General features: G+C 31.1%; 1 protein-coding gene across 5 annotated transcripts in view; it reads right to left on the minus strand.

Annotated features, from left to right (window-relative positions):
- The window catches only part of LOC144843215 (caspase-7-like), a 65,958-nt gene that overhangs the window by 12,692 nt on the left and 30,798 nt on the right, over positions 1 to 22,468 (minus strand). For 4 of the 5 annotated variants that reach the window (XM_078699999.1, XM_078699994.1, XM_078699997.1 and 1 more), the window contains 3 exons: positions 10,648 to 10,723; positions 4,249 to 4,802; positions 4,028 to 4,060 (listed from right to left, as the gene is read on the minus strand). In XM_078699999.1, coding sequence (XP_078556125.1) covers positions 4,028 to 4,060; positions 4,249 to 4,798 — 583 coding nt within the window. In that variant the 5' untranslated portion in view covers positions 4,799 to 4,802; positions 10,648 to 10,723. Of the gene's footprint in view, positions 1 to 4,027; positions 4,061 to 4,248; positions 4,803 to 10,647; positions 10,724 to 11,741; positions 11,875 to 22,468 lie in introns of those variants that run through there. The other variant, XM_078699998.1, reaches the window with a different exon arrangement.

The raw sequence follows: 22,468 nt of genomic DNA on the forward strand, positions 1-22,468 counted from the left end.
TTTTTGTACAAATTGCATTCTACTCATCTTCTTTAGTACATTCACCAAATTTGAGTCCATTTCGACTTAAAATAGTGCTATACGAGCAGGTTAAAAATGACAAAATGCGAACATTAATTCTACAAAAGTGCTGAAAATGGTTTTTTTTTAAATGAATATAACTCTTCAGAATGGAAGGTGACCCCCAATTTTTTTTAACTTATTATGGAAGCCAATGAGTTGTAGATATAAGTGTATATACACATTAGACGTACAAAATGGTACAACGTCATCATTTGGCCACATGAATTTTAAAAATAGGGGTTTTACCTCTTTTGTCATAGACCACCATATTCAACAGAGCGCAACTCGCTTATTTGTGATCGATTTTCTTTTAATTTTTAATATATTCTACCTCAACCAATTATGTTACTCATGAGTTGCCCATACTTTCATTTTGATGACGTCTTCACGTTTTAAAATTTGAATAACGATGGTTACGTAATTTCACCTACAACGTATATTTGAATACCTTACAGCTCTTCTGAATTAAAGTTGACCTTGATGTTTATAACTTATTATGAGAGCTGGTGAAATGTAGATATGAATTCATATAAAAATTATGCCTATCAAATGTTGTGACGTTATCATATGGCCAGTTGAAGTTAAAAAGTAGTTTTTTCGTCTCTTTCGTCAAAGTTGTACAAATTTTAAAGAGCGCGCATCGCGCTTCTACGTGCCAAATTTTTTTCCAATTGATATATTTCATTGCTCAATTCATTATCTTTCGATATCGTTATCCACAAGTTTATTTTGATATTGTCATCAGTGCCAACAAATTAGAACATGATGTATGTCCGTAATTTCACCAATGCTACACTGTATATAGATATACAGTATATACTGTACATAATGTAATATAATAGGCACATAATAGGCACAACTCAGCACTATAAGCGTCTAATAGGATGGCATACATCAACATTTTCCGATCGTATGTTAACATACGTGCATGTTTAAAAAATATTAATGTCAATAAAATTACAAAAAATGATCACCTATAATTCGTCAAAGTGACGAATTAAATTCTAGTTATTATTATTATTGTTATTATTATTATTATTATCATTATTATTATAGTAGTTGAGAAATCCGATTATTTTATACACACTAATATAGATACTACAAGAAATATTTCTTACAAAAAACGCCACTCGACATTTTAAAATTAATCATTGTTCTTTTGATTAATTTATGATTAATTATTAAAAAGATGTCCTTTAATCGCAAAGACATACACATCACAGATAGTTCTTTAATTATGAATCAAATGCCCATTTTTTCACTAGTTAATTGTATACACAGCATTTGAAAGAAGACATGTGTACCTTTCCAACAATGTATTATTTGCCAACAAATATTAATTAATTAAAAATTAATTCAAAAAATTAAAAATGGTCAGTTTTGAACTTTAATGTGCTGTAGCCTGTTTGTGTGTGACCTCAACCTGTACTGTAGGCATGCAACTGAATACCCTCTAGAGACAACGTGACTTCACGGTGTACAAGTGAGAAAATTCTTCCACAGTCTGTTGATTCGCGTCAACCATTCAAAGGGCGAGAATCAAAAATCGTTCATTTCATTTCAAATACGGCCAATAGTATTTGAGATATATAATTTTGTACTACCAGTGCAGGACGACAAAGGTCAATAAACATATATTGGGTCATTTTCTACGAAAGGCCTTATTAGACTAAATAGAGAAATACATATTTCGATTAATTTGAGTCATATTTCAAATTTGTACAACTGTTTTTACGGAGGTATGTGATATGTAGGTCAAAGGTAAAAATGCCAAAAATCATACTTCCAGCCATTTTTGACACATTTTTCCATTAGAACGAATGTTAATATTTATCTTCCAAATAATTTGACACTAACATTATTTCATTTAACCAAAACGTTCCTAAGATGACCATTTTCTTTTCAATGGGTCAAAATATTAAAATTGGTCAGAGGTCAAAGATGAATTCTAGAAAATTGGCAACTAGCATGCTTCAAATGTTCATAAAACAAAATGTTTACCCCATTACTTTTTTGACATACTGAACTAGACTATAGACAATCATAATTTCCTAAAATGAACGCTAGAAAACTGTCATGTTTTGTTCTTATTCAACATAATTTTTATTAGGCATGTTCATCATGGTATTCTCTTCAAAGAAATGCAAATTTCAATAAGTCATGCGAAATGTGTGATTTTTGCCAAGAATGAAAAAGCCATACAAAGTTATTTTAACGAAATAGATTGTTTTTGTGAAATGTCAGGTCTGATGCTAAATAAATCCAATACAAGGGGAATGTGGATTGGTTGTGATAAAGAGAAAATTAGTAACTCTTGCAACATTACCTTTAATCAAGAATCTATTAAGTTTCTAGGTATTTACATTGGTTATGATAAGGATATTTGCAATACAAAAAATTGGTATGAGAAAATTGAAAATCTAAAAAAGATCCTTAAAACTTGGGAAAAAAGAAAAATATCATTCTTTAGGAAAATCACGGTAATCAAAACATTAGCGTTATCAAAACTTATTTATAATGCAAGTGTCACAGACTTGCCAAAATCTGTTATTCCTGAAATAAACAAGATTTTATACAACTTTTTATGGAGTGGTAATAAAGAAAAAATTAAAAGAAATACTCTGATACAAAATATTGAAAATGGTGGGATTAAAATGATTGACTTTAACTCTATGATTGAATCTTTAAAGTTAGGCTGGGTAAAACGTTTACTAAGCCCGGATCCAGGAAAGTGGAAATGTATTCCATTATACAATTTATATCCAATTGATTATACATTAAGTATGACGGAAGCAAACTTTGAGAAGCATAATGCACTCAAATATGTGAATACATTCTATATAAATATGCTTAAAGCCTGCATACGGTTTAATAATATTTATGCTAAAAAACCTCAATGTATATGTGAAATAAAAACTCAGAGGTTATGGGAGAATATATATGTCATGCATAACAAAAAATCACTATTCTGTAAATCTTGGGTGAATTCAGGTATAAAAACAGTAGGAGATATTATGGTTAAGTCTAGATTTAAGCATATTAATGAAATAACTCCACTGTTGAAACGAAGGGAAAATGCATTTTTAATATATATATGGCACTAATTGACGCTATTCCGAGAAGCTGGAAGTTATAGTGGTTGAGAAACCCTATTGTTATATACATAAAGAGGTTGATATAATAGAGACAAATGTTGATGTTACTTCAAATTATACAACTGTCAAACAATTCTATTCCACTTTTGCCGATGTAGCATATAAAGCGTGCATACCAAAAGCACAAGATAAATGGGAAAACCAACTTCAAAATTGTTTTATTGACTAGGACTTGTTAAAAAATGTCCATGGTTAATGTTCACTGCTGAGTTAGAAGGTATAATCAATTGTGAGTTTTTAATAAATAAAGAAAAGGCAAAAAAAATGTCAGATATAGACCGTAACAATTTAGCAAGGTATAAAATTAACGTTTATAAAATTGATATTTAGGTAAAGTAAAATATAACTTTTTTTGATTGCCTGAAAGAGATAAAAAGAGTTATAAAATAAAGAATTCTGTGGTAAATTATACGTACATTGTTAAGGATTGAAAAACGAGTGTATAACATAGAGGAAAGTTTTTTTTTCTTTCCTTATACTATTATATAAAATGCAATGGTAGGAGTGAGATATCAGATGTACTGAAAGTTATTTAATGTCAGTTATTATTGTATTGTATCATTACATTGCTCATGTGCAATGCATCGTAAACGAACATTTTATTGATGAAGAAATAAAAGTGGGTCGATCCTACATAAGACAAAAAAAAGTCATGCGAAATGATATTGTTCGTTATATAGGCATACGGTGCTTAATGAACGGCCAAAATAACGTTTTGGACAAAAGAGCTAGAACAATTACGAATAATAAATGATGAAGTAAGATTTGTTCAGATACTTTTTTTATAAAGAATGCTGTACGCTACATACCCGGCAGCATTGTTACCAAAGTCTTTAGTCCATCTAAAAAGAAGGTAGCAACATGTTTGTAATAATGTTATGATAAACTATATTTATATATTTAAATGTTTAATTTACGCATGAGCAGCAAGTAGCAAAATTGATTTAAATAATGGATAAAGTTGAATTAGCAGATATTGGTAACTCGATTATTTTAAATCAGGAGAAAAGAAAGTGCTTTATAGGCCTACCTGTTATCTTTTTGTCTGCTTTTCTGCAAAGAATGTTAGCAAACGCCACTAACTGTCCTCTCGTTTGTAAGCATTCCTCTTTTTCCAGATACAAAACTACGTCCCAAATATCTTTTATTGTCTCTTCATATTTTGATAGGTCATGATTGGCCCGTGCCTCACGGTAATCATCATCTGTAGTGTTCTTAAGTCCTTTATAAAAGGAATGCCGATACGGTAATACAGAGGTGCCATCTTTCAAACATTGTTGTTTATTCTCTGCTTCAGCGGCGTATTCATTCAATAATTCTTTAGCCTTTTTAAATTTTGTCAGTTCAGCAATGTCCATAAATATTTTCAACGCAGTAGGTGAAACAGAACCTTGCCGTTCCATTTCATTAAAAATATCTAGTGGCTTCACATTCTCCTTGTAAAGAATATCGATTTCTTCAACAGCACCAGACACAAGAAATGTTAACTCCTTCATATAGCGCCCTGTGAACAATTTACCGAATTCTTTTTTAAGATCCTTGTATTTTTTATTATCACCAGATGTAGCCTTAGAATCCATAGTTCTAACAAAGAAATACAATATATATATAAATCTTAAGCACAGAATAACAATATTAACCAATTAAAATAAAATAATGCTTCCCTCTATTATATGAAAATTAAAATAGTGCATATAGGAGGGCGAAAAGTATATTATCTTCAATAAGATGACAACAATAATACATAGTGTATTCTCTTTTAGATTACTAAATCTGAGATACCCAAACGTAATTGTGTTGGAAGTTGCATACGCTTAAATTTCTGTTGCAATCAGAAGTAAATCATTAAAATAATAGTAAGTTTATAATTAATCTGTTCAATCTTGATAAATTCTTACTTTATAAATTAAAATGATGTCGTAAAGTAATATTAGTAAATAGTATAAGTATCAAACTTCTCAGAAACTAATTTTCGTACAGTTTTTTATACTAAAATCCATAACAATGAACGATAATCCTATATTGATCGATCTCACGTAGGCGTAACCAACACATTAATACAGCAATAATACAATGAGAATCTTTAAATTTCCCCTCTACTAACTTATTGTTGGGAAAAATGTATTAGGCCCAAGTGGTGATAATGAATAATTCGCGCCGTAATATGCAATACAATGAAGAGAACTCAATACATTTTGTATGCATGAATTACGTTCAATAACTTTTGTCTGTATTCTTTATCAGATCATTTTTTGCTGATCACCACGTATACTATACCATTACGCTTTCAGTTCTATATTAAATAAGTACAGTAGTATAGATTTACTGGATACAATTCTATAATATGATGAGATTGTCTTATTATAATACCTACAAAACAACATACAAAATAAACGTATTCCTAATCTTGCTTTTATTTGTATAAACATTGCCTCCATTGATGTCACTTACTATATTTTACGATGGTCCCTATCTCAATAATATACTTAGTCCCAGTATGTTTTCGAATAACTATAATCTATTTATCTTTCATCTATTAATTCTTTTTTTCTGTTGATGCATCTACATAGAGATGAGAGATGTATTTAACACTAATAATATCCTCGAATATGGTCATTATTTAAACGTTTAGCATGAATTAGTCGCACATACATCACCAAACTCAACAAAGTACTAAAAATGTGTCTTTTTTGCCGACAATTTACACAGACGAACGGTAACGGTAAACAAAAACCCGCGTAGCTTGTCCCAGGTAGAATCTGTATCTATCCTGAGCGGAAATTGACCGTCCGCTAAACGTTGAGTATAAATAGGCATAAGGAATAACATAGATTAATATATCTGTATTTTTACTCTACAGCTCACTATGTCGGTCGGTCGGTGGGTCGGTAAACACTAACTTTATATGGCCTTGTCTTGATATCAGTTTCATCTACCTAGATCAATTTTTTACAGTATAGGCCTATTCCTTATGGCCAGGAATCGATGTGGTTATGTTTTCACGGTGCGCAATCAAATATTACGCGGTCTACGCACGATTTAACGAAATCACGTTTGTAATCATATCTTCACAAGCATGAATCACAATTAAATAAAATTTGGTACTCATAAATTTCAGGTCATAGTTCACTATGTCGGTCGGTCGGTCTGTCGGTCTGTCAGTCTGTCTGTCGGTCCGGTATCACTATGCGTTTTAGCACGCGACTTATGGCTGTTGGCCTTGTTTTTTATAATTTCTGTGAGCCACATTTGTAGTGCCCTTCTCAACCCGATCATATCTCCATTAAACTACAATTAATTGCGACTGTTACTGCACCCATATAGTGACGAAGTCAAACAGAGATTTAAATATAATGGACCTTTCAGATATGTTAAGTTAATAGTTTCCTACTGGTTTTTCACAACATTGTAGCATTCTTGAGTCTTTCTAGTAAGCCTATTGAAGCAGAAACAAGAGGTAATAGTAATAGGCCTAAATCAAATCAAATTTTCAAATGAGGAAGTAATGGTAGAGACTAATTAAAAGTGTATCGTCTACAACGATCCCCCAACTACGTGTCAATTTGAATGTTTTAATTTTCTAATGGCAATGCCTAATTTAAATCTTATAAAATTATTTACTGCCGATTTATATGTACAATTACAGTAACTATAATCACGAATAACTAATAAAATCTTGTTTGGGTTACTTTACCTTTTTTCTTAAATAAACAAACGTTTCGTTGATATAAGTGGTGTATTTCCTTCTTCGTAGTTTACGATAATAGGCCCAAGAGGCGATAATGAAAAAGCCTAATCCGCGCCATAATATAAAATACAATGCAAAGAACTCAATAAATTGTGTATGCAGGGACCTGGCTATACCATTCTTTCAGTTTTCTATTTATTGTAGAATTAAAGTAGTATAGTAATACAATTTACTAGATACAATACTGAACTATAATTTATGTGATTGTCTCATTATAATACCCACAAAACAACATACAACAAACTTCTTTTTAGTGTTTTTCCCTCTTTTTTCTTTTCTGTTTTATTTGCACTATTTACATTTTTGTACAAATTAGTTTATTTACAGTAACCTTCAAAACAAAAAATTAATAAAATACATTCATGGAATGCTTTTGTGTAAGTGTATTTTTTAATATGATCAATGAGTGAGTAAGTGCATTGTGTAGGATTGTAGATAATACGTTTGACAAATCCAGTAAAGAAATTTACTCACATTCTTTAGGCTCGAATCTAACCCCTAGCCATCATCAGCGCAAGCTCGGTGGTCTAGAGATATGAACGCCAGGCTAGTGATCTGGAGGTCGTGGGTTCGAATCCCACCCGAGAATTACTTCGCAAGTATTCTCATTGTACTTAGTATTACTTACTTTACCCATGTGATTTTAGGTGTTTTAACTTGAGTAGAAAAATCTGGCATATTAATGCCACCCTAAATTATTTTACCAATTAATTTTATTTTTTTATTTTTTCCATTCCAAAGAAATACATAAGACAACTGTGCTATCTTTTTGACAACACTTTCAGGCACATGCATTGTATATTAATGGGGCTAAATCTACACTTTTTAAAACTGTGACTTTTTCAAAAATGTGTAGGATTTCTTGCTTTTCAAGAATTTAATACTCTTTCAAGGTTTGTTAATTTTTTAGCCCAGTTTAATTATTTACATAATTCAGTACCATCCTAAGTATATTCCTTGGATTTTTATAGGATCAGTGACCCAATTTAAATTAAATGGTTTATCTTTTTTTTAATCTATTTTTACCAATCCACGTGGCACTAGTTTTGTTCTTGTTTAAGCTTAAACCAGATACTTCACAGAAATTATTAACAATGAATAGACCTCTTTTACACTTTTTTCGTTTCCTGCAAACAATACTGTATCATCTGCAAGTTGTGCTATACGCACTTCTTCTTTTATAGTACCAGGTAGCAAAATTCCTTAATAATGTTGATCGTATCTTAGATTACTTGCCATTTGTTTGTTTGTTTTGTTTTATTTTTATACTGGGTGACCTCTTCAGTCAAAGACTGATCTCCCAGAGGGCCCAGTTGGTGATCAGTGGCTGTGATGTATTAATACACCGGAGTAACCCGCTACTCGTCTCGAAAGATGTACCAAGTTCTTTAAAGTGCACACGAGCAAGTTGTGTACACTGGAGCTACGGTTTATAGTCCTTATCCGAGAAGACTAGTTCTACCACCAGAACCATGGAGTGAGTGAGCCTCGAACCCCTGCCGATGTTATGGCTACGTGATTACGGTTCCACTGTCTTAGCCGCTCGGCCACTCACTCACTAAATATAAATACCAATAGAAATAGTAATGCTTATAAGGGACATCCCTGTCGTATACCACATTTAATTTCAAACATTTCAGATACCCATCCATTGTTAACAATGACACATTCTGTGTTGCTATAAAATGTTCTTATCTATTTACAAAAGGACTGTAAAAATTAAATTTTTCCAACACCTTAAACATGAACTTACAGAGTTAAATGCTTTTCTGAAATCAAGTGACAAAAAAGCACCTTCAACATCTTCTTCAACAGTATAGTATAGGAGATCATCAATGAGCCTGATGTTTTCTCCAGCAAAACGACCTTTGATATAGCCTTTTTGGTCACTACTGTATTTACCTTATGTAATCTATTACTAAGGATGTGTGTTAATATTTTATAATCTGTGGTTAGCAGAGTAATAGGAGGCCAATTTTCTAGTAGATTTTTATCCCCTTTCTTGTATAACAGATTAATAACTCATTTCGCTATTTAAATAGAATTCATTAAAAATATCACATATTAAATATTTAAGATCTTCCCAAAAATATCTGTAAAACTCAACAGTTAAACCATCATACCCTGAGGCTTTATTCAATTTCATATGTTTTAATGCTTCACTGTATTTTTGCACTGTGATTAAGCCTTCACAACTTGTTTTTCTTCATTTGTTAAACTATTTACATTTGAATGATCTAGGTAGTCACTTATTTTTGCTTGGGAGATTTCCTTATTAGCATATAGTTTGTTAAAGAATCTTATTTCTTTCCTTTGGTTTTTTTCAATATTTTACCATTGTTTTTTTAATACTTTTTATATGCTTTTTTGATCCATTACTTTTTTCTAAATCTAAGAATTATTTTGTGCTACGCTCACCCTCCTTCTACTTGAGATCAAAAAATACATTATGACGCATTTTAGTGATCTGTAACACCCCAAAATCCAGCTCCAATATACAGAATAGATGTATATTTAACACTACTATATCCTGGAATATGGTCATTATTTTATTTATTTAGTAAGAATCAAGATGCACACCTCACAAAATTTAACAAACTACTCAAAATCCATCCAAATTTACATAGACGAGCACTATTGTTTGTTTCATTTGTTTTTATATCGTTTAGTTTCAAGTGGTAGTTGTATATTTGTTTCGTTTAAAATGTAAAATCTGTTTATTTTGGTGTGAAGAATTCTTCTTCTTCTTCTTCATTATTTCCAAATTTATTTTTCTAAAATAGTTTATTATGGTAGGATGATTTATCAAAGGATGTGGCCATTGCAGTATTAATTTATTTATATTTGTGATATTTATATCTTTGTTAGAATCCATAGGTAGTTTAGGAACCCGATAGTGAAACTCTAAAGTAATAGTTTGTTCAGCGATAGCGATAGGAATGTTTCCCTTAACAAATATAAAAGTCGGATTATTGATTTCAGCATCTGGATTTTGAACTTTGAACTCACTCACACATACACTTTCCATTGTCTTTCGTTACCACAAATAGGACTAATGTTAGAAATAACAAAACAGAAAAATTGAATTAAAAGTGTCGGTTGTTCTTTAGTTTAGTTTATTTATCGCCAACTGTACAAGGTGAATATTTTTTTCTATAATGCCATAGTTCATGTAAATACAATTTCAATCAGAAGTATTATGTACAGAATCAATTAAAAACAAAGTAATCTGATGCTGAGTTTGAAACATGGATTGAGATCGCAAAATCAATATATTTAAAAGTAATATGAATATATTACATTATATCGGTATCGGTTTCATAAGAGTACTTGTATATTTTAATATTCTAAGGTTTCTCAGAACCTGTTTCGTAGTAGTTATCAATTTATGTTTCGGGTTTTTTTTTTATAATTTATTTGAGCCACATTTGTAGTGCCCTTCTCACCAACCCATGTCTCCATTAAACCACAATGAATTGCGATATTTTCAATCTATTAATTCTTTTCTTACTGTTGATGCACCCTCATAGTGACGCAGTCAAACTGAAACAGCCACAAGAAATGGGCCGTTTTTATTTTGAACCTTTCAGATATGGTGTAAATTATTTAGTGAAGAAACAATGTAAACATATGGATTAAATTACTAATATTAATAATAATTATATTCAATTGTAGCCCTACCTTCGTTCTTGTTCAGAAACAACCACAGTATTTCCTTTGTAAGAATGTAGTCTACTCCGTGACGATTACAGATTGTCTGTGAAACGACAAAGATAAATATGCATGTGATACATTTTTTTGAAAAAAAAGCGCAATATAGGCCTATACGAGTTAGTATTGCTACTCTAATTTCACCATATAAACGAAAGGAAAAACAGAAAAACTTACACACAGGAACTAAAATTTACTGACTTAGAAACAGGTTTAGATATAATTCAACCTTACAATCTACACTCGTCGATTGAATACGCATGCGCACCTGCAGTTCATGTCACAGAATGCATTTTGGGTAATACTGACAACGCCCGAATTGTCATTGCAAAAATATAAAGTTCATGGTGTGTTTTGTTTTTTTAACAAAGAGGTCCAACCTTAACCAAAATGCTAAATGATTTCTACCTACCCTCACCACATCACAAAAATACGATAACTGCTTCTGAGATATTAAAATAATTCAATTTTACCGTCTTTTAGGCATAGGCTTTTACTAACTGCGACACTAATGAGTCTCTTGCATGCGACTTTGACCACACCGTGTACCGTCTACTTGGCATTAAGTTGTCGAGAAAACGGCAAAATTTTGAAATTAGCGTTGTCAAAAAAAACAAAAATAATTCACGCAAATTTCTTTCGTCGTCAGAACAAATTTTAACGTTACTGAATACCCTCAAAACAAAATGGGAAACACATAAAGACAAACAAACAACGACACAGCTATCATGAAACTGGAATAACTACTGAGATGCGATTAAATAATAGTATTTTGAATTTAAAAAAAATTCCCCTGTATAAGTCTCCTCAGCCAGTGGAAAACATCACTCATAAAGACGGAGTTAACTTTACAGATACATTCTTGCGTCTTGAGTAATAACATCAAATTAAATTTTTAAATGTATATCGACTACAACGATTCCCAACAACTTGTGTCAATTTGAAGGTTTTAATTTCCTTCAAATGATGCCTACTTTCAATCTTTTAAAATTATTTGCTGCCGATTTAAATGTACAATTATTATATCACGAACAACTAATACAATCTTATTTTTATTACTTTACCTTTTTATTTGTAAAACAACAAATGTGTCATTGGTAGGTATGTATTTTCCTACCTCGTAGTTTACAATAATAGGCCCAAGTGATGATAATGAATAAATCGCACCATAATATGCAACAATGGAGAGAACTCAATAAAGTGTGTATGCATGAATTACGTTGAATAACCTTTCCGGCCTGTATTGCGATGCCCCATTTTATAATCGTAAACCATATACTTTCAGTTCTATATTATTATTGAATTAAAGTAGTGTATTAACATAATGTACTAGAAACAGCTTTACTATAATGTATGTGATTGTCTCATTATAATACCTACAACAAACAAAATAAACGTAATGGGCGTTGTTTTCATTTCATAAAAATTGTCTTCATTAATGCCCCTTACAATATTTTACGATGGTCCCTAAACATATCTCAATAATAGTCCACAGTCTTAGCTTTGTATATAATGTGAATTGTGTTTTTACGACAAAGGGCACAACTCATTGTTACCAATCTAGTACAATCAATCAATCAATTTATTTGGAAATTGCACCTTTACATCGGTGGCACACACAGTAAGTGGTGCATCCATATTAAACACAATTAACATAAAATGACGGATACGGATACTTAAGCTAATTTACAGAGTTAGAAGAAAAAAAAAATTAAAAATTATTACTATATACTGTGGCAATATTTGTCTGACATGAGTTGATACATCATTTTACTTAAATATATTTATATAATGCTTAAAGAGGAAGTAGTTACAAAAATAATTGTTGATGATGCTATTAAAATTATAATGATAGATAATATTGAAATGGTTTCTTATACAGTATAGTAATAACAATAATACATAATGATACAAAATGAAATGGAAATATATATAAATGAAATACATATGGATATCAGACCAATCTTTAAAATTCTACCGTTCAGGGATGGCATTCATTACTTTTTTAACACTTTTTCAATTCTACATAGCATCCAGTTTAACTTCCCTCCCTCACCCCATCATCTTTAGTTGCTATTTATTTATCAGCAATATACAGTAGGATTCAAATCGAAACCGTTTATAACACCTCATCCTGAATATTAATGTCAATTTTTAAACGGTTTTCGTTCATGGTAATGCTGGCGAATACTGACTACGCGCTCCACTACTTAGGAAACATTTAAGTCATACGTTAAAAGAAGCCGCGTTACACGCCAACTTAGACCACACCCGGTACAACACACACTCGTTCAGAATCGGAAGGGCCACGCAACTTAGGGACCTGGGCGCAGATGAACAAGAAATTAAAGCTACCGGAAGATGGAAAAGCGACGCATATAAACGGTATATCCGACCCCACTGCATAACCCTTAGTAATGACTAATAAAAATTTAAATTATTAAATTACATTATAACTCACTTACATCCATGCGACTATTTACGGTTTTTTTTGTTTTCTCTTTCAGTATTGTTTATTGGCGATATGTTAGTACAACTTTGCTCCCATTGCAGTGCACGGTAGTGGAGCCCTCGGATTAGCCTTGGGTGGAAGGTGCTGATGCTCAACATACTGCCATGAAGTATCTGCGTATACTTTCATGGGGAGCATCGTTGTATTAATGGTGATTTTTTTTTTCTTTCTTTGGAGACTTTCCTAGGGAGTCCTGGTTGAACCTTTTTTTTTTTAAATCTCAGTTTCAAGTGGGTAAATGAACATTCTTCCTTGTTTCCTGCACTTTGGTGGGCTGCTCTTGGCGGTGCCTTGGCACCTGCCGCGGGCTATTTTTCTCTGAGCATCCCGGTTGTGCTTACTTAGAATTGGAAAATTATTGCTATATATAACTTATATTTGCTTATGACTTTTATGTGCAGTTTTACATGGGCGAATGTTCATTTACTAATAAACTATTTAAGCCAGAACTTATGTTGTATGCATCTTTATTTAGTATTCTATGAGTTTGTTAATCGTCGCTGTCTCCGAGTAGCAAAAATAACATTGGATGAAAATATAAAAGCTTCATATAAAATTGTTTGTAACCGGTAGGTAGCTGCTCTGGCTAGAATCAAATCACAATCAAAATGAATAGTTATACTGTAGTGTATTCTCTATCGCTACGTCCAGATGCTATATAAATTATTTTTTAAAGTTAATCTGTACATAATTAGTTCCTTTTATTTATTTTTGAATACTTTTTGTATACTTATCGTAGTTTTGTTTTGTTGGACGCTCCGTTTGGCACGTGTGTCCCGATATAAAGGTGTTGTTTATTATTATTACCAAATGTTGTACGTTGGTAATTCCGTTGACGTTAAAATTCAAATGTGCAGTTACAGCGACTAGCTATCCTTTCATTCATTTATTTGTTTGATCACAATCAATTTCAATAACAATATTTATCAACAAAACAAAACATTAAAAAAAGATCACAAGCAATACACACAAGAATGGGAGTTAAATGGTATACAATTTACATTAAAAGCAGAATAACATGGGATTAATATACTGTGTACAGTTCACGCTTGAGGTTAAATTGTTGTCTGTTTAGTACCATTTAGTTATGGTAGGTCTACTTTATTTGAAAAAAAAATTAACTATACCAATTTATCAATATATTAGACCAGCATCAGAACAAAACGCACTAATATTATAAATAGGCTAAAAAACAAACAAATTGTAAGAGACGCCAGACCTTATAACAATTATAAACCCTGCAAGTTTTGGATATTTTGATAGAAACAGAGTTTGTTCTACAGGGCGGACTCTATCATTACTTTATTATAAAAAGTGAACTGGTTATTCTACTGGTGATGAGATCCGTGTATAGGCATATTTATGCAACTAGCAACTGTTATTAGTGTGATATTTTTATATCTAGTTATTAGTTCACATTCTAGTATTTCATAACATTGTGATATTGCGTCTTTCTAGTAGGCCTATTTTGAAGCAGAAACGGGATCAAAAAGGTAACCAATAAAATTAAAATTTTTAAAGGAGGAGGTAATGGTAGAGACTAACTAACAAAAAGTGTATCGACTACAACGATCCCCAACAACATGTCAATTTGAATGTGTAATTTCCTACTTTCAATCTTGTAAAATTATTTATTACCGATTTAATCTAATTATTAGTACAATTACAGTAAATATATCACGAATATGGTAAATAATAAACTTTTATTTGGGTTACTTTACCTTTTAATTTGTAAAATAACAAGTGTCGTTGGTAAGTATGTGCTTTCCTTCCTCGTAGTTTACGATTATAGGCCCAAGTGTTGATAATTCGCGCAATAATATAAAATACATTGGAGAGAACTCAATAAATGTTGTATGCATGATGAATTACGTTGAATAGCTTTCCCGGCATGTATTGTGATGCTCCATTTTATTATAAGTATCCTATACAATACTTTCAGTTTTCTGTATTTTTGAATTAAAGTAGAAGAAGTAATATAACTTATACGATACTACTGTACTATAATGCATGTAACCAAAAATACATTATGACGGTGTTGAGTGATTTGTAACATAACATTAAGCTCTCCAATATACAGTTTAGATGTATAGTAACACTACTAATATCCTCGAATATGGTCATTATTTTAACGTTTAGCAAAAATCGAGCTGCATCACCAAACTCAACAAACTACTCAAAGACCAATTTACACAGACGAGCGGTAACGGTAAACGGAAACGTAGAATCTGTTTCTATTCTGACATGAAACCGCCCGTCCGCTCCTACGTTCTATGTAAATGGTCATAAGGAATAACATAGATTCTATCTTAATTACCGTTACCGCTCGTCTGTGAAAATTGGGTTTATGTCGACATTGTGTCATGAGCGTTCGTTTCTACTATTTTGATATAGTAATAGTTAAAACATGGAGGTATAAAATTATTTTCTTCATGGTTAAAACGTTTATATGTTTATCTAACGGTTTTCGTTCATGGTAATTCTGGCGAATACTGACTACGCGCAATTTACCAGCATTATATTGTGGAATTCTTATTTATCAAGAAAGTGTAACAGTAGTTAAAACTTTCTGTGGTAACTATTCACACAAATTAATATAAATAATAGTAAGTGTTTACTTTTTTGTTTTTAAATATCAACTATTTCGTTGTTAACAATGTATTCCGCTTCGTTCCGTTAGAGAATAATAGAATGACAGAGCAACGGGGGAATATGACAAAAGCCATCATTTTGTATGCATCAATAACGTTGAATAAAAGCGTCATATAAAAACCGGTGTAAAACTTCTCTCATGCCTAGAAGTTAACATGCGCACTTGTATAGAATAATAAAAATTCATTCTTATTTATAAATAATGTATTCGTTGTTGACGTTCAGACATATTATATCAAACGTTTTACGTCATTATTCCGTTGGCGTTCAAATTCAAATGTGCAGTTACAACGACTAACTTTCCTTTCATTCATTCATTTATTTGATCACAATCAATTGTAATAACAATATGAAAAAATAACAAGAAATGGGAGTTAAAATTGGATAAACCTACTGTAGGCTATACAGGTCACGCTTAAGGTTAATTGTTGTCTGTTTAGTACCCTATTTACCTCTAGTAGCCTACTTTATTTGAAAAAAACAAACATTGTCTGTCATGCTTATCTAACAAATTAACTATACCAATTTATCAATATATCAGATCAGCTGATATGACACAAGGCATTGATATTAAATAGGCCACAAAAAAAAAAACAAATTGTAAGACTAAGCCTTCATGTTTTTGATATTTTGATAGAAACCGAGCTTATTCTACAATTATTGTCGAAAACAATTGAACATAAACATAACAATTGTTGTATACAAAACATAATTTATTCGATTGAAGATAGTTGAAAGTACAGTATCTAAAACTAAAGACATTTCAACATTTTATTTTTTTACTTTTTATTTCTCATAGCCAGGAATTGAAACGTTATTGACATGTTAAGATTCTACTTTCATATCTGAATTAGGACGATATATGCCGTATTTTATTTGTAACGAATTCTTCATAATTTCTACGCCCGATTGCCAGCATTATTGCGGAATTCCTATGACAAGTAATTGTTGTGGTTATACAGCATTAAACATTAGTGCATTTTAGAGAACTATTCCTAAATTACTAAATAATAGTAAATGTTTACTTTTTTGTTTATAAATATCAACTATTTCGTTGGTATGAATGTATTCCACTTCGTGTCGCTACAGAATAATACAATGGCAGGATAAAATGGCGGGGATATAAAATTATAGCAAACACATCATTTTGTATGCATCAATAACGTTGAATGAATAGTCAATATAATACAAAAGCATCATATAAAATTATTTCTAACCGGTGGGTACTGCTCTATCTAGAGGTTGCCCACTTGCGCACAGAAAAATTAAAGTGTGCCTAACAATACCATATACATGGCTGCATTCGCGTGCACGTGATAAATTTGAGTTAGAGTTTACCGTCCGACCAACCGACAAACATATTGAGCTTTAGAGATTGAGCTTTAGAGTCACGTTTGCACGCGACTAAAAATAATGTATTTGTTGTTGAACTTTCATTTCTTCGGACTCATTACATCGAACGTCGTACGTCAGTATTGCGATGGCGTTCAAAGTAGTCATAAATTATAAACAATCGTATATGTTAGAATGAATAATTTAGACGAAACCTTCTGCCCTAGACAAAATGGCAGAAGTAGCTTGAAGGTATACCAATTGAAGTAAAGAAGAAAACAATTTTTCTTTTGTGAACATTTTGTGTAGCTGTAGGCTAAATCAAATGTATAACGTTATAAGGGGTACGTATTGTTTTCAATAGCTCTACACTCTATTGAAATCAACTATTCAGCGTAGCTAGAAAATAGTGAAAAGGTTTTGAAAACGGTGGTACGTCCGTAGATATACAAATACGTACATATTAAAAATTGCGCATAACATGTTCATCTTTCATCCATTTAGCTATAGATAAGCATTCATTACTTTCTTAACACACAATCTTTTTCAATTCACGATAGCATCCAGTTTAACTCCCCTCCCTCTCCACCAGCATCTTTATTTATTTATTTATTTATCAGCAATATACAGTAGGATTCAAATTGAAACCGTATTCTAATACCTCATAACTGAATATTAAGGTCAATTTTAAAACGGTTTTCGTCCATGGTAATGCTGGCGAATACTGACTACGGGCAACTGTGACAGCATTTTAGTGTAATTGCTGCTTCAAGAAATGGTTTGGGTTATACAGCATAAAACACTTCGTTCCGTCAGTGAGTGAAATTACACCTCTTCCCATGTTCCGTTAAAGAATAATAGAATAACAGGAAGCAATGGGGAAATTGACAAAGCCATCATTTTGTATGCATTGATAATAACGTAGAATGAAAATATAAAAGCTTCATATAAAATTGTTTGTGACCGGCAGGTAGCTGCTCTGCCTAGAAGTTGACAATCAAATCACAAACAAAATGAATAGTTATAGTGTATTCTCTATCGATACGTTCAGATGCATTATATTTTTTAAAGTTTAATCTGTACATAATTAGTTTTATTTATTTTTGATTGCTTTTTGTATACTTATCGTAGTTTTTTAAATTTTGTTTTGTTTTGTTTGACACGTGTGTCACCGATATAAAGGTGTTGTTTATTATTATTTTACCAAATGTTGTACGTTGCTTATTCCGTTGACGTTCAAATTCAAATGTGCAGTTACAGCGAATAGCCTTCCTTTCATTCATTTTGTTTGTTTGATCACAATCAACTTCAATAACAATAATTATCAACAAAACAAACAAGCTTAAATAAAAAGATCACAAGCAATACACAAGAAATGGGAGTTAAATGGTATACAATTTACATTAAAAACAGAACAACATGGGATAAATGTACTATATACAGTTCACGGTTGAGGTTAATTTTTATCTGTTTAGTACCATTTACACTTATGGTAACCAATAAAATCAAGTTTTTAAAAGAGGAGGTAATGGTAAAGACTAACTAACTAAAAGTGTATCGACTACAACGATTCCCAACAACATGTCAATTTGAATATTTTAATTTCCCAATGCCTACTTTCAATCTTGTAAAATGATTTACTGCCGATTTAAATGTACAATTACAGTAAACATATCACGAATACGGTAAATAATCTTATTTGGGTTAGGCCTACTTTACCTTTTTATTTGTAAAATATCACGTGTGGTTGGTAAATATGTGTTTTCCTTCCTCGTAGTTTACATATGAAATACAATCATGGCCTGTATTGTGATGCTCCATTTTATTATAAGTATCCTATACCATACTTTCAGTTTTCTGTATTTTTGAATTAAAGTAGTATAGTAATATAACTTATACGATATAACACTGTACTATAATGTATGTTATTGTCTCACTATAATACCCACAGAACAACATACAAAATAAAAGTAATAGGTCTTGTTTTCATTTGTATAAAATTGCCGTCATCAAATCACCTTACTGTATTTTAATAGTGCCTGGATAAATATCTCAGGCTTTAGTCTCAGCTAATAATAATTTGCTTTGCGTTTACGAAAATGTAATAAAACCTAATTTGTACAGAATGTTCTACATCTATACATAATTATTTAGATTACAATTTCTAAATTAAGATGTTAACCAAAAACGCATTATGATGGTGTTGAGTGATTGTAACAACAAAGTGAGCTATCCAATAGGCATATACTGTATAGATGTGTAGTAAGACTAAAAATATTCCCAAATATGGTCATTATGTCAACGTTTAGAAAGAATTACATACATCAACAAACTACACAAAATCTGTCTTTTCTGTCAACTTATGTCGACATTTTGTCACGAGCGTTCGTTTCTACTATTTTGATGTCTTAATAGTTAAAACGTCATAATGCCTTAACAAAACTTATATTGTATATCCTCATGATTTAACTAAAGCCTGTTTTCTTGTCGATGTTATTCAACGCTATCGTCGTTGATCGTTAACAGTTCAACGACGATCGTTTGAAAACGATCAAGTTGAAATGATAACGATAGCGAGTACCTTGTCCTGTAAATCGTTATTATTTCAATGTTTACGTAGAAGATCGCCGATTATTGTTAACGATAGCGTCGACTAACATCGACCGGAAAACAGGCTTAAGCAGTTAGGAATTAGTTAAATATAAGTGTGGTACAGAAACATGCAGGTCTGGTCTGATCTGAACATGATTACTCAGTACTGTTTACGTTCGTGTAGTTAGTTGTGTAGTTTATTATTTTGATAATTTATTTCAGTTTTTTTTTAATTGTTGTTTTTTAACTTGTTTTTTAAATGTAAAATCGGATTGATTTGGTGTGAGGAATTGTTCATCATTTCCAAATTTGTTTTATAAAATAGTTTATTATGGTAGGAATGATTTATCAAATGATACGTTTGCCCTTGTAGTATTAATCCTTTTAAATGTTTATTATCATTACAAATTTGATAGATATTTTTTTTTCTGTGAAACGATTAACTTTTGGAAAGTTTTTTTTTGTTTTAATAGTGATATTTACCTATATCTCTTTCAGAATCCATAGATAGATTTTAGAAACCGACAGTGAAACTTTAAACTACGAGTTCAATGTGCAACGATAGCGATATGATAAAGTTTCCCCTAATAGAAATCGAATTAATGAGTTTAACATATTTAACCACTCCATTGCTAATAGGAGGAATGGAAAAAAACGGAAAATGCAGTGAAAAGCTATTGGTGGGATTTCCAGGCACTGCAGGTTAATCCACTGTCCTATACAAACATGGCGATTTGGGGATAAACATACGAATGATACTACTAATACCGTAAGGTACTACAATAACATGATAGTAAGTATAAAACTAACTCCAAATAATATAAGAGGTCAGGATTTTCTACATAACAATAACATTAACTTTTTTCCTTTTTTTGGAAAATAAATTCTTTCCGTTTTCCGTAAAAAAATTATTTATCTGAAAAAAAATTTAATGTAAAGCAAAAAATACTTTAATATTCTGTCAGAAAAAAAAATATATTTTTTTTAATTAAACTTTTCTTTTGTCTTTTTATAAGTGAAATAATTATATAATTTTTTTTACAGGAGAGAATACATTTATTAAAACAGCAAAATGTAAATTTAAATCAAACTGAAACAGCTTATTTCCAATTTGATCCTATAAACAGGTTTTAAGTTACACAAAACAATATCAAGATTTGTCAATTACAAAAAGGGAGCTTGAAATATAGTATAGTTGGCCTAATGGGTTCCTTTTTTGGGTAATCATTACACTAGAATTGTTACTGGTTTAGTAAATTAGAATAATCTCGTACAATTAGACCATAATTGAAAATTGACTATTTATTATAATGTACCCGTGTTGCACCATGTTTTTGTTTCAATCATTTTAACACGAACGATTTTGGTTTAGGAGTGAAAAAATATAATCACTGGCATGTAATCAACTGACGATCTTCAAATACGGTATTTCTATCAATAAAAAGTTAGGCCTACTTATTTCATTTTGAAATGCCATTGCCGGTACAAACATATGATAGATATCACCATCAATGATATAATTGAGGAAATAAAAAATGATACCGTTCCTTGCATCTGTACACCATGCAATCGGTTGATGTAAATTCGCAAACCCAATCGTGTTGACAACGCCCAGATTTTAATTTTACTTATTCTTATATAATTGTTATGAGTATACCTATATACTGAATTTGTTTACACGAGTGAATACATTTTCATCAATCGTGTTTGTTTACAACAAACGACAAAGATGAGAATACATGCATGATACAGTTGACCAAAAATCCCCCAAAACATTACAAGTTTAGTAATGCTACTCTAATTTTACCATAAAAATGAAAGAAGAAACAAACAAGGAATTTCAAATGTACCGACTAGAAATTATCAAGTTTAGGCCTATACCATTGCCACCCCACATACTGCAATCATCGATTGATGTAAATACGCATGCCCACACTTAAGCAAAAAATAACACCAGAGAATGCATTCTGGGTAATACTGACAACGCCCTATAATTAATACTTCACTAACATTGTTAAATCTTGAGTCATTCTAGTAGGTCTAGGACTATTTTGAAGCAGAAACAGGCCCAGAGGTAATAGAAATAAATCAAATGAAATATTAATATGACGAGGTAATGGTAGAGACTGACTAACTAAAAGTGTATCGACTACAACGATTCCCAACAACATGTCAATTTGAATGTTTTAATTTCCTACTTTAAAATTATTTATTAATACAATTATTAGTACAATTACAGTAAATATATCACGAATATTGTAAATAATAAAATGTTATATGGGTTAATTTACCTTTGAATTGTAAAATATCAAGTGTCGTTGGTAAATATGTGCTTTCCTTCCTCGTAGTTTACGATAATAGGCCAAAGTGTTGATAATTCGCGCAATAATATAAAATACAATGGAAAAAATTCAATAAATGTTGTATGCATGATGAATTACGTTGAATAGCTTTTCCGGCCTGTATTGTGATGCTCTATTTTATATAAGTATCCTATGCCATACTTTCAGTTTCTGTATTTTTTAATTAAAGTAGTATAATATAAATATAACTTTTACGATATAATACTGTACTATAATGTATGTTATTTTCTTATTATAATACCCACAGAACAACATACAAGATAAAAGTAATAGGTCTTGTTTTCATTTGTATAAAATTGTCTCAATTAATGCCCCTTAATATATTTTATGATGGTCCCTA

Source organism: Antedon bifida, chromosome 5 (assembly GCF_963402885.1).
Source record: "Antedon bifida chromosome 5, ecAntBifi1.1, whole genome shotgun sequence".
In the NCBI taxonomy this organism is placed as follows: domain Eukaryota; kingdom Metazoa; phylum Echinodermata; class Crinoidea; order Comatulida; family Antedonidae; genus Antedon; species Antedon bifida.